Source organism: Felis catus, chromosome B3, assembly GCF_018350175.1.
Source record: "Felis catus isolate Fca126 chromosome B3, F.catus_Fca126_mat1.0, whole genome shotgun sequence".
NCBI lineage: Eukaryota > Metazoa > Chordata > Mammalia > Carnivora > Felidae > Felis > Felis catus.
The window spans coordinates 110,384,440-110,403,065 of NC_058373.1; the positions used below are offsets into that span (position 1 = coordinate 110,384,440).

Sequence of the window (18,626 nt, forward strand, 5' to 3'; positions counted from 1 at the left end):
TATACAGATAAAAGGTTATCTGTATACTCTACAAAATTATTGAGTCTGAATACCTGTCATCATTCATATCCATAGCACAGAGGGGAGAGACAGCACTGGACTGAGATCAGAAGATCTGAGTTTAAGCTCAGTTCAGCTTCCCGATTTTGTCATTTCAACGATAGAGCAATGTTTATCATCCGCACCCTCCCTGGCACGCTTATCCCTCAACAGCAGGAATCAACCTTGTGTTTTGTTCCCTCAGGACATCCTTTGTGGCTTCAAGGCCAAATGAATCCCAAGTAATGGAATATGTGCCTCCAAGATAAGGAATCTGCTGTATAACCTACCAGCTGTCAGAGCTTCCCATTGAAAGCTCAGACTCCAAAGTTGTAAGAAACAAAGAATTTAAGATCTTTGAGCAGCACTCAAAAAGATTTTAACTTTCAAAAGACAATGATAAAAGGTTCATATGAATACCAAAATGAAAGTGAATAGAATAGTATTACTATTATACATGGACATAAAAGAAATAGCCCAAAAGAATGAAATTTACAGAAATACCTCTGAGAAATGTATTATATATGTGTGTGTGTAACAAAACTGTATACGAGATATAAAAGACCTAAATAAATGGAGACATGTTCTTGATGTGAAGACTATTAAGAAGATTTATTCCAAAATAATTCTTAGGTTTAACAAAGTCTCCACTTTTCTTAACATTATGGATGGGAGGACACTTAATAAAATTATTTTAATATTCCTATGTATGAATAAACCAAGGAAAATAGCCAGAATACTTTTAAAACAGGAGATATTTATACTGGCTTGTATTAAAATGCATTATAAAATTATACTAAAAAAAAGAAAACTATAATAGTTAAAATAATGTGGTGGTACTTCTATAAGAATGAAGCACTAGACAATAGAACAGAATAAAACATTAGTATATAAAAGACCTTAATAGGTCATAGAGAGAAAAAAAATCAATGAACACATGAAAAGATGCTCAAAATCATTACTAATCAGGGAAACACAAATTAAAACCACAATGAGACACAACTGTATACCCAATAGCTGACAATATCAAGTTTTTACAAGGATGTAGACCAACTGGAAGTCTCATAGTCTGTTGTTGAGAATACAAAATGTTTCAACCACTTTGGAAAGCAGTTTGTTAGGTTCTTATAAAATTAAACATACACTCATCATACAAGCAGCAATTCTACTCCTAGGTATTTACCCAAGAGAAACAAAAACTTAGGTCTAGAGAAAGGAAGATGCATGAATATTCACTGAAGTTTCATTCAAAATAGCCTAATACTAGAAACAACCCAGATGAATACACAACCCGTGGTACATCTAAATACTGGAATAATCCCCAGTAACAAAGAGGAATGAACTACTGTACATGAAACACAGATAAATCCTAAAAGCATCATGATAAATGAAAGAAATGATACACAGATGATTATATACTTTACGATTCAATTATAGGGCATTCTAGCAAAAGGCAAAACTATAGGGACAGAAAATAGATCGATGGTTACAGGGCCTTGGGAGGTTGGGGGACAATTGGCCGCAATGGGCCTAAGGGAACTTTTTGGGCTGATGGCAACATTCCATATCTTTTTTTTTTTTTTTAATTTTTTTTTCAACGTTTATTTATTTTTGGGACAGAGAGAGACAGAGCATGAACGGGGGAGGGGCAGAGAGAGAGGGAGACACAGAATCGGAAACAGGCTCCAGGCTCTGAGCCATCAGCCCAGAGCCTGACGCAGGGCTCGAACTCACAGACCGCGAGATGGTGACCTGGCTGAAGTCGGACACTTAACCGACTGCGCCACCCAACCAGGCACCCCAACATTCCATATCTTAATTATGGTGGTGGTTAAATGACCACATGCATTTTCAAAATTCATAAAACTATACAAATAAAATAGGGGAATTTTATTATATGTAAATTGTATCTCAAATTCAACTAAAAAAATAACCTCCCATATTTAAAAAAATCAATGAAAATAAAGTTATTTAATAAAACAATGTGAAGAAAATTGACTAAGATAAATACGTTTAATTTTTTTCCTTTTTTTAGCTTATTTTATTGAAGTATAATTAACATACAATGCTATATTAGTTTCAGGTGTATAACTTTTTTTTTTTTCCAACTGGAAGACTGGTTTATTTGGGAATAAAAGAGAATTAGAATCCAGAACAAACAAGCTGTGGTAAGACCACAGGCATGGCTGGGAAACAAAAGCTCAAGTGTATAACATTTTGATTCAACAATTCTATACATTACTCAGTGCCCGCCATGTAAGTGTAGTCACCATCTGTCACCTTACAACATTATTACAGTGTTACTAATTATATTCCCTATGCTATATTTTTCACCTGTGACTACTTTATTTTAAAATGATCTTTTTTTTTTACGTTTCTTTATTTTGAGAGAGAGAGAAAGAGAGAGCATAAGCAGGGGAGGGGCAGAGAGAGAGGAGAGAGAGAGGATCCCAAGCAGGCTCCACACTGCCAGCACAGAGCCTGACATGGGGCTCAAACTCATGAACCATGAGATCAAGAGTCGGATGCTTAACAGAGTCACCCAGGCACCCCATCTGTGACTATTTTATAACTGGAAGTTTGTACCTCTTAATTCCCTTTATTTCACCCATCCCCCACTACACCCCCTTCTGGTAACCACCAGTTTGTTCTCTGTATTTGAAAGTCTGGTTTTTTGTTTCTTTGCTCATTTGTTTTATTTTTAGATTCTACATGTAAGTGAAATCACATGGTATTTACCTTTCTATGTCTGACTTATTTCATTTCATTTAGCATTATACCTTCTAGATCCATCCATGTTGTCACAAATAGCAACATCTCATCCTTTTTAATGGCTGAGCAATATTTCTCTCTCCCTCTCTCTCTCTCTCTTTGTCTCTCACTCTGTGTGTGTGTGTGTGTGTGTGTGTGTGTGTGTGTGTAACTTCTTCATCCATTCATCTATTGATGGACATCTAGATTGCTACCATATCTTGGCTATTGTAAGTGATGCTGCAATAAACACAGGGTGCATTATCCCTTTTTGAACTAGTTTTAGTTTTCTTTGGTTAAATATCCAATAGTGGAATTATTAGATCTTTTGGTAATTCTATTTTTAATGTATTGAGGAACCTCCATATTGTTTTCCACAATGGCTGCACCAATTTATATTCTCACCAACAGTACATGATGGTTCCCTTTTCTCTACACTTATTTCTTGTGTGTGTGTGTGTGTGTGTGTGTGTTTTAGTTTTAGCCACTCTGATTTCAGCCATATCTGATTGTGGTTTTGATTTGTATTTCCCTGATGATTAGTGCTGCTGAATATCTTTTCATGTGTGTATTGACCATTTGTAGGTCTTCTTTGGAAACATTTCTATTTAAGTTCTCTGCCCATTTTTCAATTGGATTACTATTATTTTTGTGTTGAGTTGTAGAAGTTCTATATATGTTTTGGATATTAACCACTTATTGGATATATCATTGCAAATACCTTCTCCCATTCAGCAGACTAACTTTTTCTTTTGTTGATCGTTTCCTTTACTGTGCACAGACTTATTATTTGGGTCTAATCCCAATAGTTTATTTTTGCTTTTGTTTCCCTTGCCTCAGGAGACATATCTAGAAAAACGTTGCTAAGGCTGATGTCAGATTACTGCCTATGTTTTCTTCGAGGAGTTTTATGGTTTTCTGTCTCGCACACATTAGGTCTTTAATCCGTTTTGAGTTTATTTTTGTATGTGGTGTAAGCAAGTGATCCAGTTTCATTCTGTTGCATGCAGCTGTCCAGTTGTCCCAGCACCATTTATTGAGGAGAATGTTCTCTCCCTGTTGTACATTGTTGTCTCTTTTGTCAAGGATTCATTGATCTTATAATCATGGGTTTATTTCTGGGTTCTCTATTCTGTTCCATTAATCTGTGTGTCTGTTTTTGTGCCAGTACCACACTGTTTTGATTACTATAGGCATGTAGTATGTATCTTGAAATCGGGCACTGTGATACCTCCAGCTTTGGTCTCCTTTCTCAAGATTGCTTTTGTTATTCAGGATCTTTCATACAAATTTCAGTGTTATTTGTTCTAGTTCTGTGAAAAATGCTGTTGGTACTTTGATAGGGAATCGATTGATTACTTTGGTTAGTATGGACACTTTAACAATATTTGTTCTTCCAGTCCATTGGCATGGAATCTCTTTCCATTTGTTCATGTCATCTTCAATTTCTTTCATCAGTGTTTTATAGTTTTCAGAGTATAGGTCTTTCACCTTCTTGGTTAAGTTTATTCCTAGGTATTTTACTATTTTGGGTGCAGTTGTAAATGGAATGGTTTTCTTAATTTCTCTTTCTGCTATTTAGTAGTGTATAGAAAAACAACACATTTCTGTATATTAATTTTGTATCCCCAACTTTACTGAATTTATTTTATTTATCAGTTCTAATGGTTCTTGGTGGAGACTTTTGGGTTTTCTATGCATAATATCATGTCATCTGCAAGTAGTGAAAGTTTTATTTTTTCCTTACCAATTTGGATGCTTTTTATTATTTTCTTGTGTGATTGCTTTAGCAAGGACTTCCAGTACTACATTGAATAAAAATGGGGAGAGTGGACATCCTTGTCTTGTTCCTGATCTTAGAAGAAAAGCTCTCAGTTTTTCACCACCAAGCATGACGTTAACTGTGGGTTTTCAAATATGGTCTTTATTACGATGAGATATGCTCTAAACCTCCTTTGTTGAGAGCGTTTATCATGAATAATGATAATATGATAAATGCATTTCATTCTTATTCAATATACAAAAAGAATTGAGTGTCCATTCTTGGTTGCTGCAACACATTTTATATTAGGGGATGTGAAAAATGTGGAGTCCAAAAAAAAATGATCATTTACACGTTAAGCAATTGTAAGGGCACAGAGCACTACCTCTTTCCCTTCTGCACACTTAGAGTGTGACATTTCTTTCACCTTTCCCAATAGTTTCTTGACCCATGTGGTAGGAAGGAATGATATATGGAAAGCAGAGCAAACTCCCTTATCATTGTAATCAGCCATAGTCTAACAGTTCAAAGATATTTCAGGTAGAGATTTTTTTTTTCCCAACAGCAAATAAAAAGGATCTTTTTCAAAGGATATAGTTAGTTGTATCAGGTCAAGATTTCCTTAAGGAATAACATGCTGGAATCTCAACAAGATAGAGAATTGTCATTATATCAAGAGTTCAGTTCTGAATTTTAGATATCTGAATTGTTTTTACCATATAATAGGGACGTGGACCTGGCCTTATAATCTACTACTGCAATTATCATAAATAAAAATATCTAAGCACTAAATATATTAAATACAGAATGAAAAGCTTGGTGTATAAAAGCAATTATAAATAAGCAAACAGGGGCACCTGGGTGGCGCAGTCGGTTAAGCGTCCGACTTCAGCCAGGTCACGATCTCGCGGTCCGTGAGTTCGAGCCCCGCGTCAGGCTCTGGGCTGATGGCTCAGAGCCTGGAGCCTGTTTCCGATTCTGTGTCTCCCTCTCTCTCTGCCCCTCCCCCGTTCATGCTCTGTCTCTCTCTGTCCCAAAAATAAATAAACGTTGAAAAAAAAATAATAAGCAAACAATACAATTTATGTTTTGATAATTCGATGACATATGCTTTCTTTATCTGTGATGCTTTCTTCTTTTAATGAGAAAATTAAGTTTGGAAATGGCAGAGAGCCCTCATCCACCCAACTATGAAGATTTTTTTTAATTTTTTTTTAACGTTTATTTATTTTTGAGACAGAGAGAGACAGAGCATGAACGGGGGAGGGTCAGAGAGAGGGAGACACAGAATCTGAAAGAGGCTCCAGGCTCTGAGCTGTCAGCACAGAGCCCGACGCGGGGCTCGAACTCACGGACCACGAGATCATGACCTGAGCTGAAGTCGGCCGCTTAACGGACTGAGCCACCCAAGCGCCCCCACCCAACTATGAAGATTTTAAAGGAAGTAGATTTAAATGAGATTAGGATTAGAAGAAAAATACAAAGAAAAGGTAAAGGATGTTGATATCTCAATGTAGAAGAGATAGGGAACAACTAGAATATCCTAAATTTGCATGATGTTTATACATGACCAAATATTTTCACATAACCAACTCCATTTCACTTTTAGAATAACTTTGTAAGTATCTCCATTTCACAGAGGAGGAAACAGACTGGAAGGTAAAGTCATAGAGCTACTAAATGGAGGAGTCAGGACACATAGGTGGCCATCTATACAGCAGGATGAATTTCAGGGGATCAACAGGAAGGTAACTCTTTACCACTAAATTCTACCCTTCACCCCCTCTAGATTTGATCAGGAGCCATCCTACCATCATGACTTTTACACATGCCAAATGTTAAACATAAGTCAAAGGAAGAAACAATCTTTGCAATTCCTAATAAGCACATTTTTTCCAAGCTTTTTCTTCACAAGGGTTATAACTAGGGATTTCTGGGGTAGATGGTGGAATAGGAGGATCCTAAGCTCACCTTGTCCCAAGGATACAACTAGATAACACCCACATCAGTGTTAATAATACAGAAAATGACCCAAAGACTGTCAGAACAGACTCTCCACAGATAAATGTAGAGAAAAGGCCACAATGAAGAGGGTAGGAAGGGTGGAACGGTAGTCAGGAGCTAAACAGACCTGTGGGACTGTCCACAGCAGGGGAAGGACCCACTGGCTGGGAGTGAGGAGAAGAACAGACTATCATACCAGGCACCCCAAGTACGGGGAATGCACACAGGTAAGACAAATCCCCATTAACATTTGGCTTTGAAAACCAGAGGGGGGTAATTTCATGAGTTCTTACAATCAGTGGGGCTTAACAGATGGAACTTTAAAAATCAGCGCACTTGACTCTGAGAGAGCTGGGAAGGCAACAGGAAATGGAGACCCTGCCCTTAAAGAGACAGCACAACAAACAGCCCCATGGAGGTACAGCATAGAAGCAGCTATTTGAAAAATGCCTGGGGTATGTGAAAGGGAGATTGTTTACTAATCTCAGAATGTGTGCTAGAGTGGCAGGAATCATTGGGAGATTGTTCCAGGAACAAAGGAGCTGGTGGGTGCCATTCCCCTCCCCCACACCCCAGCCTAGACACACAGACACCTGCAAAAACCAGCACAGTCCCAATACCCTCTATATAACTTGCTAACAGCAGGCCTGCCATGGTCCATGTTCTCCTGCAGACTTTCCCTCTCTAATACGCCCTTGGTCAGAGCCCATCCAAAGAGGTGTCACAAGCCTGACAGCATACGAGCAGCCCTGAGAGGGGCCAGCACCATTCCAAAGTGACTCCTGACCTGGGGAGAGGGAAAGATCACCACACCAGTCCAATTGTGGCCCCAGCAGTGGGTTGGAGGCAGACATCTGGTCTTAACTCCTGGCCCCACCCACCAACAAAAGCTTCTCAAAGGACAACTCATGAAAAGTGCCCTGTAGTTCAGTGCTACCACATCTCTGGCAAATGCCTGGTCTGACTCAATTCAAGCCAAGGTGGCCCCAGATTGGCTCACTAACAACAAAGGGACCCAACTCAGCCCACAATAGGCAAAGAGACCCATTGCAGACAACAGGACTGCCAAAGCACCTTGGCCACTATATAGCGGGTGCACACAACACACAGAGGTGACATCCTTGAAGACCCAGGTGTGGTGAACAGAAGACATTGCACCGCAGGGCACTACAGGACCTCTTCTTCATAAAGCCACTATTTTCAAGAGCAGGAGACGTAGACTTTCCTGACACATAGAAATAGACACAGAGAGTTAGACAAAATGAGGAGACAGAGGAATAAGGTCTCAAATGAAAGAAGAGGACAAAATCATAGCAAGAGACCTAAATAAAACAGAGATAAGTAACATGCCTGATAGAGAATTTAAAGTAATGGTCATAAAGATACTCACTGGACTGGAGAAAAGAGTAGAGGACCTCAGTAAAACTCTTATCAAAGAAATAGAAAACATAAAAAAGAACCAATCAGAGATGAAAAGTTCAATAGCTGAAATTAAAAATACACTAGAGGCTGGGACACCTGGGTGACTCAGTCTGTTAGGCATCCAACTTCGGCTCAGGTCATGATCTCGCAGTTCATAAGTTCAAGCCCCATGTGGGCTCTGTGCTGACAGCTCAGAGCCTGAAGCCTGCTTTGGATTCTGTCTCCCTCTCTCTCTCTCTCTGCCTCTCTCTCTTTCTCAAAAATAAATAAACATTAAAAACTTAAAACACACACACACACACACACATACTAGAGGGAATAAATAGCAGACTAGAGGAAGCAGAAGAATGGATCAGCAACCTGAAGGACAGAGTAATGGGGAGGAATCAAGCTGAATAGGAGAGAGAAAAAAATAAAGGATGAAACTAGATTTAGTGAACTGAACAACACCATCAAGCATAATAACATTTGAATTATAGGGATCCCAGAAGGAAGAGAGAGAAAAGGAGACAGAAATTTTGTTTGAAGAAATAATAGCTGAAAACTTCCTGCATCTGGAGAAGGAAATAGAAATCCAGATCCAGGAGGCCCACAGAGACCCCAACAAAATCAACCCAAGGAGGGCCACACCAAGACACATAATAATTAAAATGGCAAAAAGTAGTGATAAAGAGAGAATTTTAAAAGTAGCAAGAGAAAACAGTTACATAAAAGAGAAACCCCCATAAGGCTGTTAACTGATTTTTCAGCAGAAACTCTGCATGATATACTCAAAGTGCTGAAAGAAAAAAAAAAAAAAAAAACCTGCAACCAAGAAGACTCTATCCAGCAAGGCTGTCATTCAGAATAGAAAGGGAGAAAAAGTGAGGCACCTGGGTGGCCCAGTCGGTTAAGCAGCTGACTTTTGATCTCGGCTCAGGTCATGATCTCATGGTTTGTGAGTTCAAGTCCTGCATCAGGCTCTGCACTGACAGTACTGAGCCTGCCTGGGACTCTCTCTCTCTCTCTCCCTCTCTCTCTGCCCCTCCCCTACTCTCTCTCTCGTCGTCTCTCTCTCTCTCTCTCAAAAAAATAAAATAAAATAAAATAAAATAAAATAAAATAAAATAAAATAAAATAAAATAAAATAAACAGAGAGAGATTCCCAGACACAAAAGTTAAAGGAATTCAAGACTACTAAAGCAGCCCTATGAGAAATGTTGAAGGGGACTCTTTGAGTGGAAAAGAAAGACCATAAGCAGAAGTAAGAAAAGTGGGAAGCACAAAAGCAGTAAAATTAAATATATCTATAAAAACCAGTCAAGGAATTCACAAAATAAAAGGATGTAAAGTATGACACAGTAGATTTAAAACACAGCAGGGGAGGGGAGTGGAGGGAGGAGTAAAGAATGGGTTCAAACTTAAGAGACCATCAACTTAAGGGGCACCTGGGTGGCTCAGTCAGTTAAGCTGAGTCCGACTTTCAGCTCAGGTCATGATCTCACAGTTTGTGAGACCAAGCTCCGCATCGGGCTCTGTGCTGACAGCTCAGAGCCTGGAGCCTGCTTCCGATTCTGGGTCTCCCTCTCTCTCTGCCCCTCCCCCACTCATGCCCTGTCTCTCTGTCTCTCAAGAATAAATAAGACATTTGAAAAAAACATTAAAAAAAAGAGAGACCATCAACTTAGCATAAACTACCATATGCATAAGATGTTACATACAAACCTCATGGTAACCACAGATCAAAAACCAGTAACAGATACATAAGAGTTGTAACTAGGCCTCTCTTCCCAAGAAAATGGTGATGGGTGATGGTGGGAAGAGATCCGTTCAAGTTCTGGGGCTCTGGGGTAGAGATCCAGAATTAAAGATAAGGGGCTCTATGCTTGAAGCAACCTACTCCACCATTCGCCCCATCCCCCAACACACACGAGCCTCTCAACTGCTGTACTTTGTGTACCAAACAGGCCAACGGTGAAACTTCTGCCAGGTCATCTGCAGAGTTCTTTGAAAGCAAAAGCGGAAAACTACAGAAGCAGCTAACAATACTCTTGTACCTTGAATGCTTCTTTTAAAAAAGGCCTTACATCCTTCACACGACCAGACTCCATAGTGATATCCAGATGCGTAATCGCTGCAGACCGCACAGAAGTGGGCATCTCTCTTTGAACTTGGACTAGTAACAGGGCTGGCACAACTGCTCCCACTAACCTTCCTTTTCAGTGTCTCTCTGGGGGCAAAGAAAATATTCATTGTAACACAGCATTAAGGGGAAAAGATGGACTTTCTAGAAAAAGAATATAGCACAAACACTGCCTAATTTACCTCTGCCCTCCAGAGCTCATAATAAGTAAATTCCCGGAAATCTGATCAAGCACGACCTTTGTTGCTGATATCATGAGATCCAGAAAGAGTCACACTGTTGGGAATGACTGATGTTTGAAGGTAGTTAGGTGAGTCTATGCCCATCCATGCAATGCTGAGGGTCACTAGTAACTATAGACGGCTGGTTGTAGCCATCAGATTGCACATCTCTGAGTGTAATAAGTGACCAGAACAAGTCTTACCCACAGGTCTGAACTACAAGCAGGGTGTGCAGTGGCCTTCCATAATTGCTAATTCATCAACACTGTAAGGATGGACCTAATCTCACCTAACCATTTTCAAGTATCAGTCATTCCTAAGTGGTGCTAAATAGCCCTTCAGAGTTCCCATTCAAACGGGCAACAAAAACTTTCATTCTGCAATTTAAGATGAAGGTCTAGAGTGAAAATAACTGTAAGAGGAGTAGCCGATAGACTTGAAGTGACATCGAAGTGAACGCTATACTCTGGTTTAGAGAGAGAGAGAAGGGGTAGGGAAGAGTAGAGAAGGGTGGAGAAGGGCCGGGAAGGGCAGGGAAGGACAGGAAAAGGCAGGGAGAAGAAAAAGAGAGAAAGGAGAAGAGAGGGGGAGAAAGTGCACACACGATGGTGCTCGGAGAAGTTTCTGAAGGAAGCAGGTGTGCAGTGCTGGGGAGAAGGGCAGTGGCTTCCACAGAGGAAGGGACAGCCCATGAAGGCAGTATTAGAGGACACTAAATGCATACTTGGCTAGTTCCTAATCGTGCTAAGCCATGTTTCTTTTGGAAAGGAAATGTCAGAGATATAATTGATTTATAAACGAAGATAATTATACTACGGGTTAATTTACCCTATATTAGAACTCTGATTAGATCTCATGATCAGAAACAAAATATTTCTTCCCTTAAAGGCTGAGTGAAAAACAGGACTTTGAAAGAGTTGTCTACATGGGGCGCCTGGGTGGCTCAGTCGGTTGAGTTCCTGACTTCGGCTCAGGTCATGATCTCACAGTTCATGGGTTCGAGTCCCGTGTCGGGCTCTGTGCTGACAGCTCAGAGCCTGGAGCCCACTTTGGATTCTGTGTCTCCCTCTCTCTCTGCCCCTCCCCCACTCGCACTCTGTTTCCCTCTGTCTCAGAAATAAATAAACATTAAAAAAAAGTTATCTACAATGTTTATATTCTCTTTTACCCACAAAGATTTTAAAAAGGAGAAAAATAAAATTACAGTGTAATATAGCTTTCTCAAAGTGTTAGGACAGCATTTGAAAGTAACAAATTTCAATATCCAACATGCAAGAACTTAATACTTTGGTTGTTTTAGAAATTTATCTCCCCCTCATCCTTCTCCCTACCCGACCTCTTCCCTCCATAGCTGTAATTATCATTAAATACATTACAAATTAAATGGAAATAACCCACGTTACCTTGCATTTAAGAGTACAGATACTTTTTTTAACTTCAAGAAATTGCAACTAAAGTCTACATTTAGTTTCCCATCACTCTTTATGAAATGCTATTTTAGTTCACTGTCAAAAACTTGTGCCAATCATTGCCTGTCTTTTCAGGCTTCATGTGTCCAGTCCATTTCATTGAAGCAGTAACACTTCCCCAGTTGCTTTTCTCTTGGACACAATGTGCCATGAACACTCAACTCTGATTTCACTACAAGATAAGAAGCATCTAACTTGAAAAGAAAGTAAAAATTTCTTTTTTTTCTTTTTTATTTTTTTGAGAGTGTGCAAACAGGGGAGGGGCAGAGGGAGAGAGAGGGAGAGAGAAAATCCCAAGCAGGCTCTGTCAGAGCAGAGCCCCATGCAGGGTTCGATCCCAGGAACTGTGAGATCGTGACCTGAGCCAAAATCAAGAGTCAGAGGATCAACCGACAGCCCCCCAGGCACCCCTAAAAATTTCTTTTTCAAACCCAAGTCACTTCATCAAGAGAAAAGCGATTTTTTATTTCAAACTCTAGTGTCTAAAAACCGTAGTCATGATAGTGAATTTTCCCCAGAACCCAGATCTACAAGCTTACTTTTGAAATGAGGATTAGAAGAGCAGAATAGATATTCTAGAATTCAGAATATATGTGTTAGGTGCTCTAAGTAATCTATGTGATGAAGAAAGACCTGGAGTAATGCATACCTTTCTTCTCACTAAATCATAAAGTGATTTGAATAATGCCCCTGAAGTACAATTCAGAATAAAGACTGGACTTACCTGTGTACAGGTAAGGTGGGTTCTAGTGACCTTGCTTCACACCAAGGACTCTTTTGAGGTTCTGCATACAGAAGCGACGACTGGCAATGGATCGCTAAGGGAGAGAGGTGTCCCGGGGTTGGCCACAACACATTTGGGCTTGTGGTCTGTCGACCAGGTCCACCTTCGGAGTTACTGGCACTGCTGGGAATACCGTAATTCATCACAGTAGGGCTATAGAATGTCATGGCTGAATATTCATGGCGGCTCTCCACGTAGGAGGACGGTATATATATGGGGCCATGCTCCAGGGGTAGGATGGGTTGACTGCAGTTGTAGGAGGCAGGAGAGTTAAGGCTAGATGGTGAGTTTTTGATATCCATGTCTTGAATCGGTAACAGCTGAGGAAACTCTTTGTGAGAAGAGGCACAAAGGGACATTATAAGGTTCTCAAAGACTCGGGGGCTGTAGAGAAAAACAGAAGACATTTCCAAATTAGAGCTATACGCCTAACTGTTAAAAATGTCCACACAGGGGCGCCTGGGTGGCTCAGTCGGCTAAGCGTCCGACTTCAGCACAGGTCATGATCTCGCCGCCAGTGAGTTCGAGCCCCGCGTCGGGCTCTGTGCTGACAGCTCAGAGCCTGGAGCCTGTTTCGGATTCTGTGTCTCTCTCTCTCTGCCCCTCCCCCACTCATGCTCTGTCTCTCTCTGTGTCAAAAATAAATAAACGTTAAAAAAAATTTTTTTTTTACATTTATTTATTTTTGAGACAAAGAGAGACAGAGCATGAGTGGGGGAGGGGCAGAGAGAGAGAGACACAGAATCCGAAACAGGCTCTAGGGCCTGACGCGGGGCTCGAACTCACGGACCGTGAGATCATGACCTGAGCCAAAGTCGGCCGCTTAACCGACTGAGCCACCCAGGCACCCCAAAATTTTTTTTTTAAATGTCCACACATATTTCTTACTTACACACACACAGCTTAGAAACACATCCTGAAAGACAGACAAAAAAAATACTAACCTCAGGGGGCAGGAACTCTCATTTGCTACTTTATTCACTTTTTATCACTTCTGTTGTTGTTAGCTCCAAGAATTTTTTTAACCACAAGAATTTATTATAAAATACTTCTTAAAATTAAAAAATGCAGGATTAAATTAAAATGCCAAGGGTTTTTTTTCCCCCCCTTCTGGAACTAGGTAAGTTTATTTAAAAATTCTTATCGAAAAATAAACGAGAATTGCCAAGAAACCTCGAAAGAGCAGGTCAATGGGCCTGGATAGCATTAACAGATATTCAAACACACAATGAATCAGTCACCAGTGATAAACACAAGGAACAGACAGGCCACTGCACTCGTGTCAGTTAATAATTTATCGCTTCTCAGGTTCAGTGTATGGCCCATGGGAAGCGCTGGAGTGGCTTAACCTGTTTAAAGTGAGCACAATGCTAACCTTTCTCAGTAGAGGGCGCTGCACGGACACCGCAGGAGCAAGAAGCTGCTGTGACTTCTGACACCGGCAGAGGGCGGCCGTATGAGGGTGAGAACAACCAGGGGAGACTGGCCCTGTGGCGGGTCCTTTCCACAGTCACCTGTCCAGACTGTGGCCTGAGGAGTCACAAGAAGTCGTTCCTTGTACAAACCTCCTCACCTCCTGCTACCTGCATGCTGTAAAGGCCTTCTGTCCTGTGCAGCCACCCAGACTCCCAGGGCACAACCACGCAACCGGCTGCTGATCGCCCCCCCCTCCAGCCCCCCCCACTGCACCCTGGTTAGCGGCCCACCCACCCTTCCTGAAGAGATCTGAACCCCTCCAAATTGGTTCTTCCTTGGGTGCTCTCCCTTACCCCTACAGAACCGCATAGAGTTACTTATTATATTTAATCTCTTATCATAGTTATTCTTTATATCAATCCTCCTCTGTTGGGGGCGCCTTGGGGGCGCAGTAGGTTAAGCGCCCGCGTTAGGCTCAGGTCATGATCTCGCAGTTCATGAGTTCGAGCCCTGCACCTGGCTCTGCGGTGACAGCTCAGGGCCTGACGCCTGCTTCAGATTCTGTGTCTCCCTCTCTCTCTGCCCCTCCCCTGCTCATGCTCTCTGTGTCTCAAAAATAAATAAATGTTACAAAATTTGTAAAAGAAAAATTCTCCTGTGTTGAAACCTATAGTTTCAACCCCCTGGTCGGCCGCAGGCTGCTCCATAACAGAATAGAAAATCCCAAAATAGACAATTCAAAAACTCCAAAGTTTTTGGAAAGTTGGCATATGGTAAAGGTCTCTGATAGTTTACATCACAAAGAAAACATTGGACAGTAGAATTGCCATTGGAAAAAGAACACATGCCAGAATCAACTCCAAAGGGCTCAGAGATCCAAATGTTAAAAGAGAAAGGCAACCAGGAGTGAGGAGAAGGAGAAGGGACCACACAGGTGCTAGAGGCAAACACAGAAAAATTGCTTTATAACATGGGTGTGGGAAAAACCTTCACTATGGCTTAAAATCCACAGGCAATAAAAAGATGACCAATAAATTCAGGAGAGAAAAGTAAATCTTTGTACATCATAAAAACACCATAAGCAAAACCAAAAGCCTAATGCCAATTGGGGGGGGGGGGGAACTCTCAACTTCTATCAGAAATAAGGGGCTCAGGGCGCCTGGGTGGCTCAGTGCGTTAGGTGTCTGACTTCGTCTCAGGTCATGATCTTGCAATTCATGGGTTCGGGCCCTGCATCGGGCTCTGGGCTGACAGCTCAGAGCCTGGAGCCTTCAGATTCTGTGTCTCCCTCTCTCTCTGCCCCTCCCCTGCTTGCACTTTCTCTGTCTCTCAAAAATGAATAAACATTAAAAAAATTAAAAGAAATAGGGAGCTAATTTCCCTAGTATATAGAGAACTTTAAAGTGAAAAAAAGACTAAAAAAAATTCTTTAAACAGGCAAAAGACACTGAACACAGAAAAGGGAAGGCAAATGGCCCTTCAAATGCAAAGAAAGATGCTCAATTCCATTCATAAAGATTAAAACTACACCAAGACACCATTTCTCACTTATCACGTTTGGCAAAAATTCCAATGTTTGGCCTCCCCTCCCTGGCGAGGCTGTGGAAAAACAGAGACTTTCTCTGACGTTGTCGGTGGGAATGCAAAATGGCACAACCTCCACGGATATCGGGCATTATACAGAGAGAACTCATGCTTTACCTTTGGACTCTGAATCCAGAAAAAGGGAAAAAAGAATCATCGGCTACCATTGCAAGTGATTGTTACATCAGCCCCTCACTCTGAAAAGTAGTAATTAAGGGAAAGAAATTAAGCCTGTACCCTGCCTTTTTGAGAGGATCCATAGTTTATGCCACACTTGAGGGCAAGCTCTTCTTTACAAGAGAATGCCACCCACTAAATAGTTTAGAAATAAAATATTTGGATGGCTAAATCGGATATAGAAACCAAGTAAAAATGTTAACAGTTACTGAGTCTAGATGGTGGACATTCATTACACCAGTCTTTCACCTCTTCTTGAAGTTCAAAAGTTTTCACAAGAAGCTTTGGAGGAAAGACACAAAAAAATACAATTACAAATGGAAACCTTTAATAATAAAAGCTTAGAATAGGGGGGCTTGGGTGGCTCAGTCATTTAAGCATCCGACTCTTAACTTCAGCTCAGGTCATGATCTCACATTTGTGAGTTTGAGCCCCGCATGGACACTGTGCTGATGGCACAGAGCCTGCTTGGGATTCTGTCCCCACCCCCACCCCTCGCCCACCCCCCCCCACCCCCCCACCCCCACCTCTTGCCCTCTGTCTCTCTCAAAATAAATAAAAATAAACTTTAAAAAAATACTAGGATAATTGGAATAATATAATCTGGGAAGGGGAACAACGACCACTAATAACTAGACTGGTTGAGAGAGATCGTGACATAAACAAGCTTGCCTGGAGAAGTTCTCCATCTCCATCTCTCCATCTCCATCTACTTTCTCCTGACCTTTTCACTTGAATGCCCATTTCATTTGTCCTCAAAACAATATATGTATGGTGGTTTTAAAACATGTCCACAAATTCTTCAACATTCCTCCCTTCAAAAGGTGGAGTCTAACCTCCCCTTGAGTATGTGCTAGATTTGTGACTCTTTTTTTTTAAAGTTTATTGACTTGAGAGAGACAGAGACAGTGTGAGTGGGAGAGGGGCAGAGAGGGGCGGGGGGAGAGAGAGAATCCCAAGTAGGCTCTGCACTGCTGGCATGGAGCTCGATGTGGGGCTCAAACCCATGAACTGAGAGATCATGACCCGAGAGGAAACCAAGAGCCAGAGGCTTAAGTGACCAAGCCACCCAGGCACCCCAATGACTCGTTTTTAATGAATAAATTATGGCAGAAGGGATGACATGTAGCTTCCATGAGTAGGTCATAAAAAGCACTGAGGTCTCTTTCTGGCTGGCTCCCTTGGATCACTCATTCCAGGGGAAATTAGCCGCCATAATGTGAGGACACTCAAGCAGTATCATGGAGGCCCTCTGCCAATGCCCAGCAAGCAACACAGCCTCCAGCCAATGGCTCTGTGAGTGAGATATTTTGGAAACTAACCTGCCAGCCCCAGGCAAGCCTTCAGAGGAACTGTAGCCCTGGCCAGCATCTTGACTCCAACCTCCTAAGAGGAGCTAAGCAAGAACCATCCAGCTAAGCTACTCCTGGACTCCTGACTCTCAGAAAATGTGTGTGATGTTATGTTTGTCAGTTAAGCTGCTAAATTCTACAGCCCTAGATAATTAATACAATATCCAAGGTAAAATTCATCATTTTCCTCCCCCAAACCACTCCTAATTTCCTACTTGTGTTAATGACAAAGCCCAGTACAGTTAGCTTTGACTTCTCCCCTGCATCCAATTACCTTTAATCACCAAGGCACACTTTTTTTTTTTTCCTCCCAGTGCCTTTTCCTCGTGGTCTGTCTGCCACCATCTGAGCAAGCTCTCATTACTTCTTATCTGTGCATCTGTAATAGACTCCTTACCACTCCTGGTCTCCAGTGAGCTCCTTCTCCGGGTCCATACAGCTGCCAGATTAACATTCTTGAAACCCAGCTCTGATCAGCCCTCTGCTTCCCACCAGCCCGTGTAATCAGTCACACTCTTCCAACATCCAAGGCAATCCATGCCACTGCCCCAAGCCACCATCCCACCCTAATCTGCTGTTTGCCTACAGGAGACCTGCCGTGTCCGTAAGAAATATGCAAAATGCATCGTGGAGTGGCTGGCATTTCGTACCTTAGCACTTTTTTCACCCTTAGCTCCTCTATAATTACTTGCAAATGTAATCCTCCTTATCAGAACAGCACTGAATCATCCTTGTAAATGGCAGAAGTAGGATTAGAACTCAAGCTCCTTGAAGGCACACGCTATTTTTATTCACCTTCCACTACAACTCAATAAATATTTGTTATTATGAAAGACTATGAGGGGGGCGCCTGGGTGGCGCAGTCGGTTGAGCGTCCGACTTCAGCCAGGTCACGATCTCGCGGTCCGTGAGTTCGAGCCCCGCGTCAGGCTCTGGGCTGATGGCTCGGAGCCTGGAGCCTGTTTCCGATTCTGTGTCTCCCTCTCTCTCTGCCCCTCCCCCGTTCATGCTCTGTCTCTCTCTGTCCCAAAAATAAATAAAAACATTGAAAAAAAAAATAAAAAAATTAAAAATAAAAAAATAAAAAAATAAAAAAAAAGAAAGACTACGAGGAAATGTAAGATTTCAGGCACTCAGGGGTGTCAGCCAGAGATGGGAGCACCGTTTGTAGGCATGGTACCGTGCTGAGACAGGAGAGAGCTCGAGGAGTCCCGACACACGCACTCTGCCTGCAGAGGGCTATCGTGTCAGGTAAAGGAGGCAGGAAAGACCAGGAGAGATGCTAAGGCACGAGCACAAATGTGCTACAACTTAAAATCGACATTGACTGACCATGAAAGACAGGAGAGAGAATGGTAACTGGAGAAGAATATAGTGTCCAAAAAGCATATATATATATATATATATATATATATATATATATATATATATATATATGTATGTTTTATATACATTTCACACAAAAAATCAATGTGCATGTGTTAATGACAGAATTTCATATGTCCATTACTTAGATTCCTAAT

General features: G+C 41.5%; 1 protein-coding gene across 1 annotated transcript in view; it reads right to left on the bottom strand.

Annotated features, from left to right (window-relative positions):
- Nucleotides 1–18,626, bottom strand: part of ESR2 (estrogen receptor 2) — a 73,028-nt gene that overhangs the window by 46,444 nt on the left and 7,958 nt on the right. The window contains exons 2-3 of the mRNA XM_045060053.1: nucleotides 12,515–12,958; nucleotides 10,015–10,187 (exon numbers count right to left, since the gene is read on the bottom strand). Of these exons, the coding sequence (XP_044915988.1) occupies nucleotides 10,015–10,187; nucleotides 12,515–12,933 (592 nt within the window). The 5' untranslated portion in view covers nucleotides 12,934–12,958. The remainder of the gene's footprint in view (nucleotides 1–10,014; nucleotides 10,188–12,514; nucleotides 12,959–18,626) is intronic.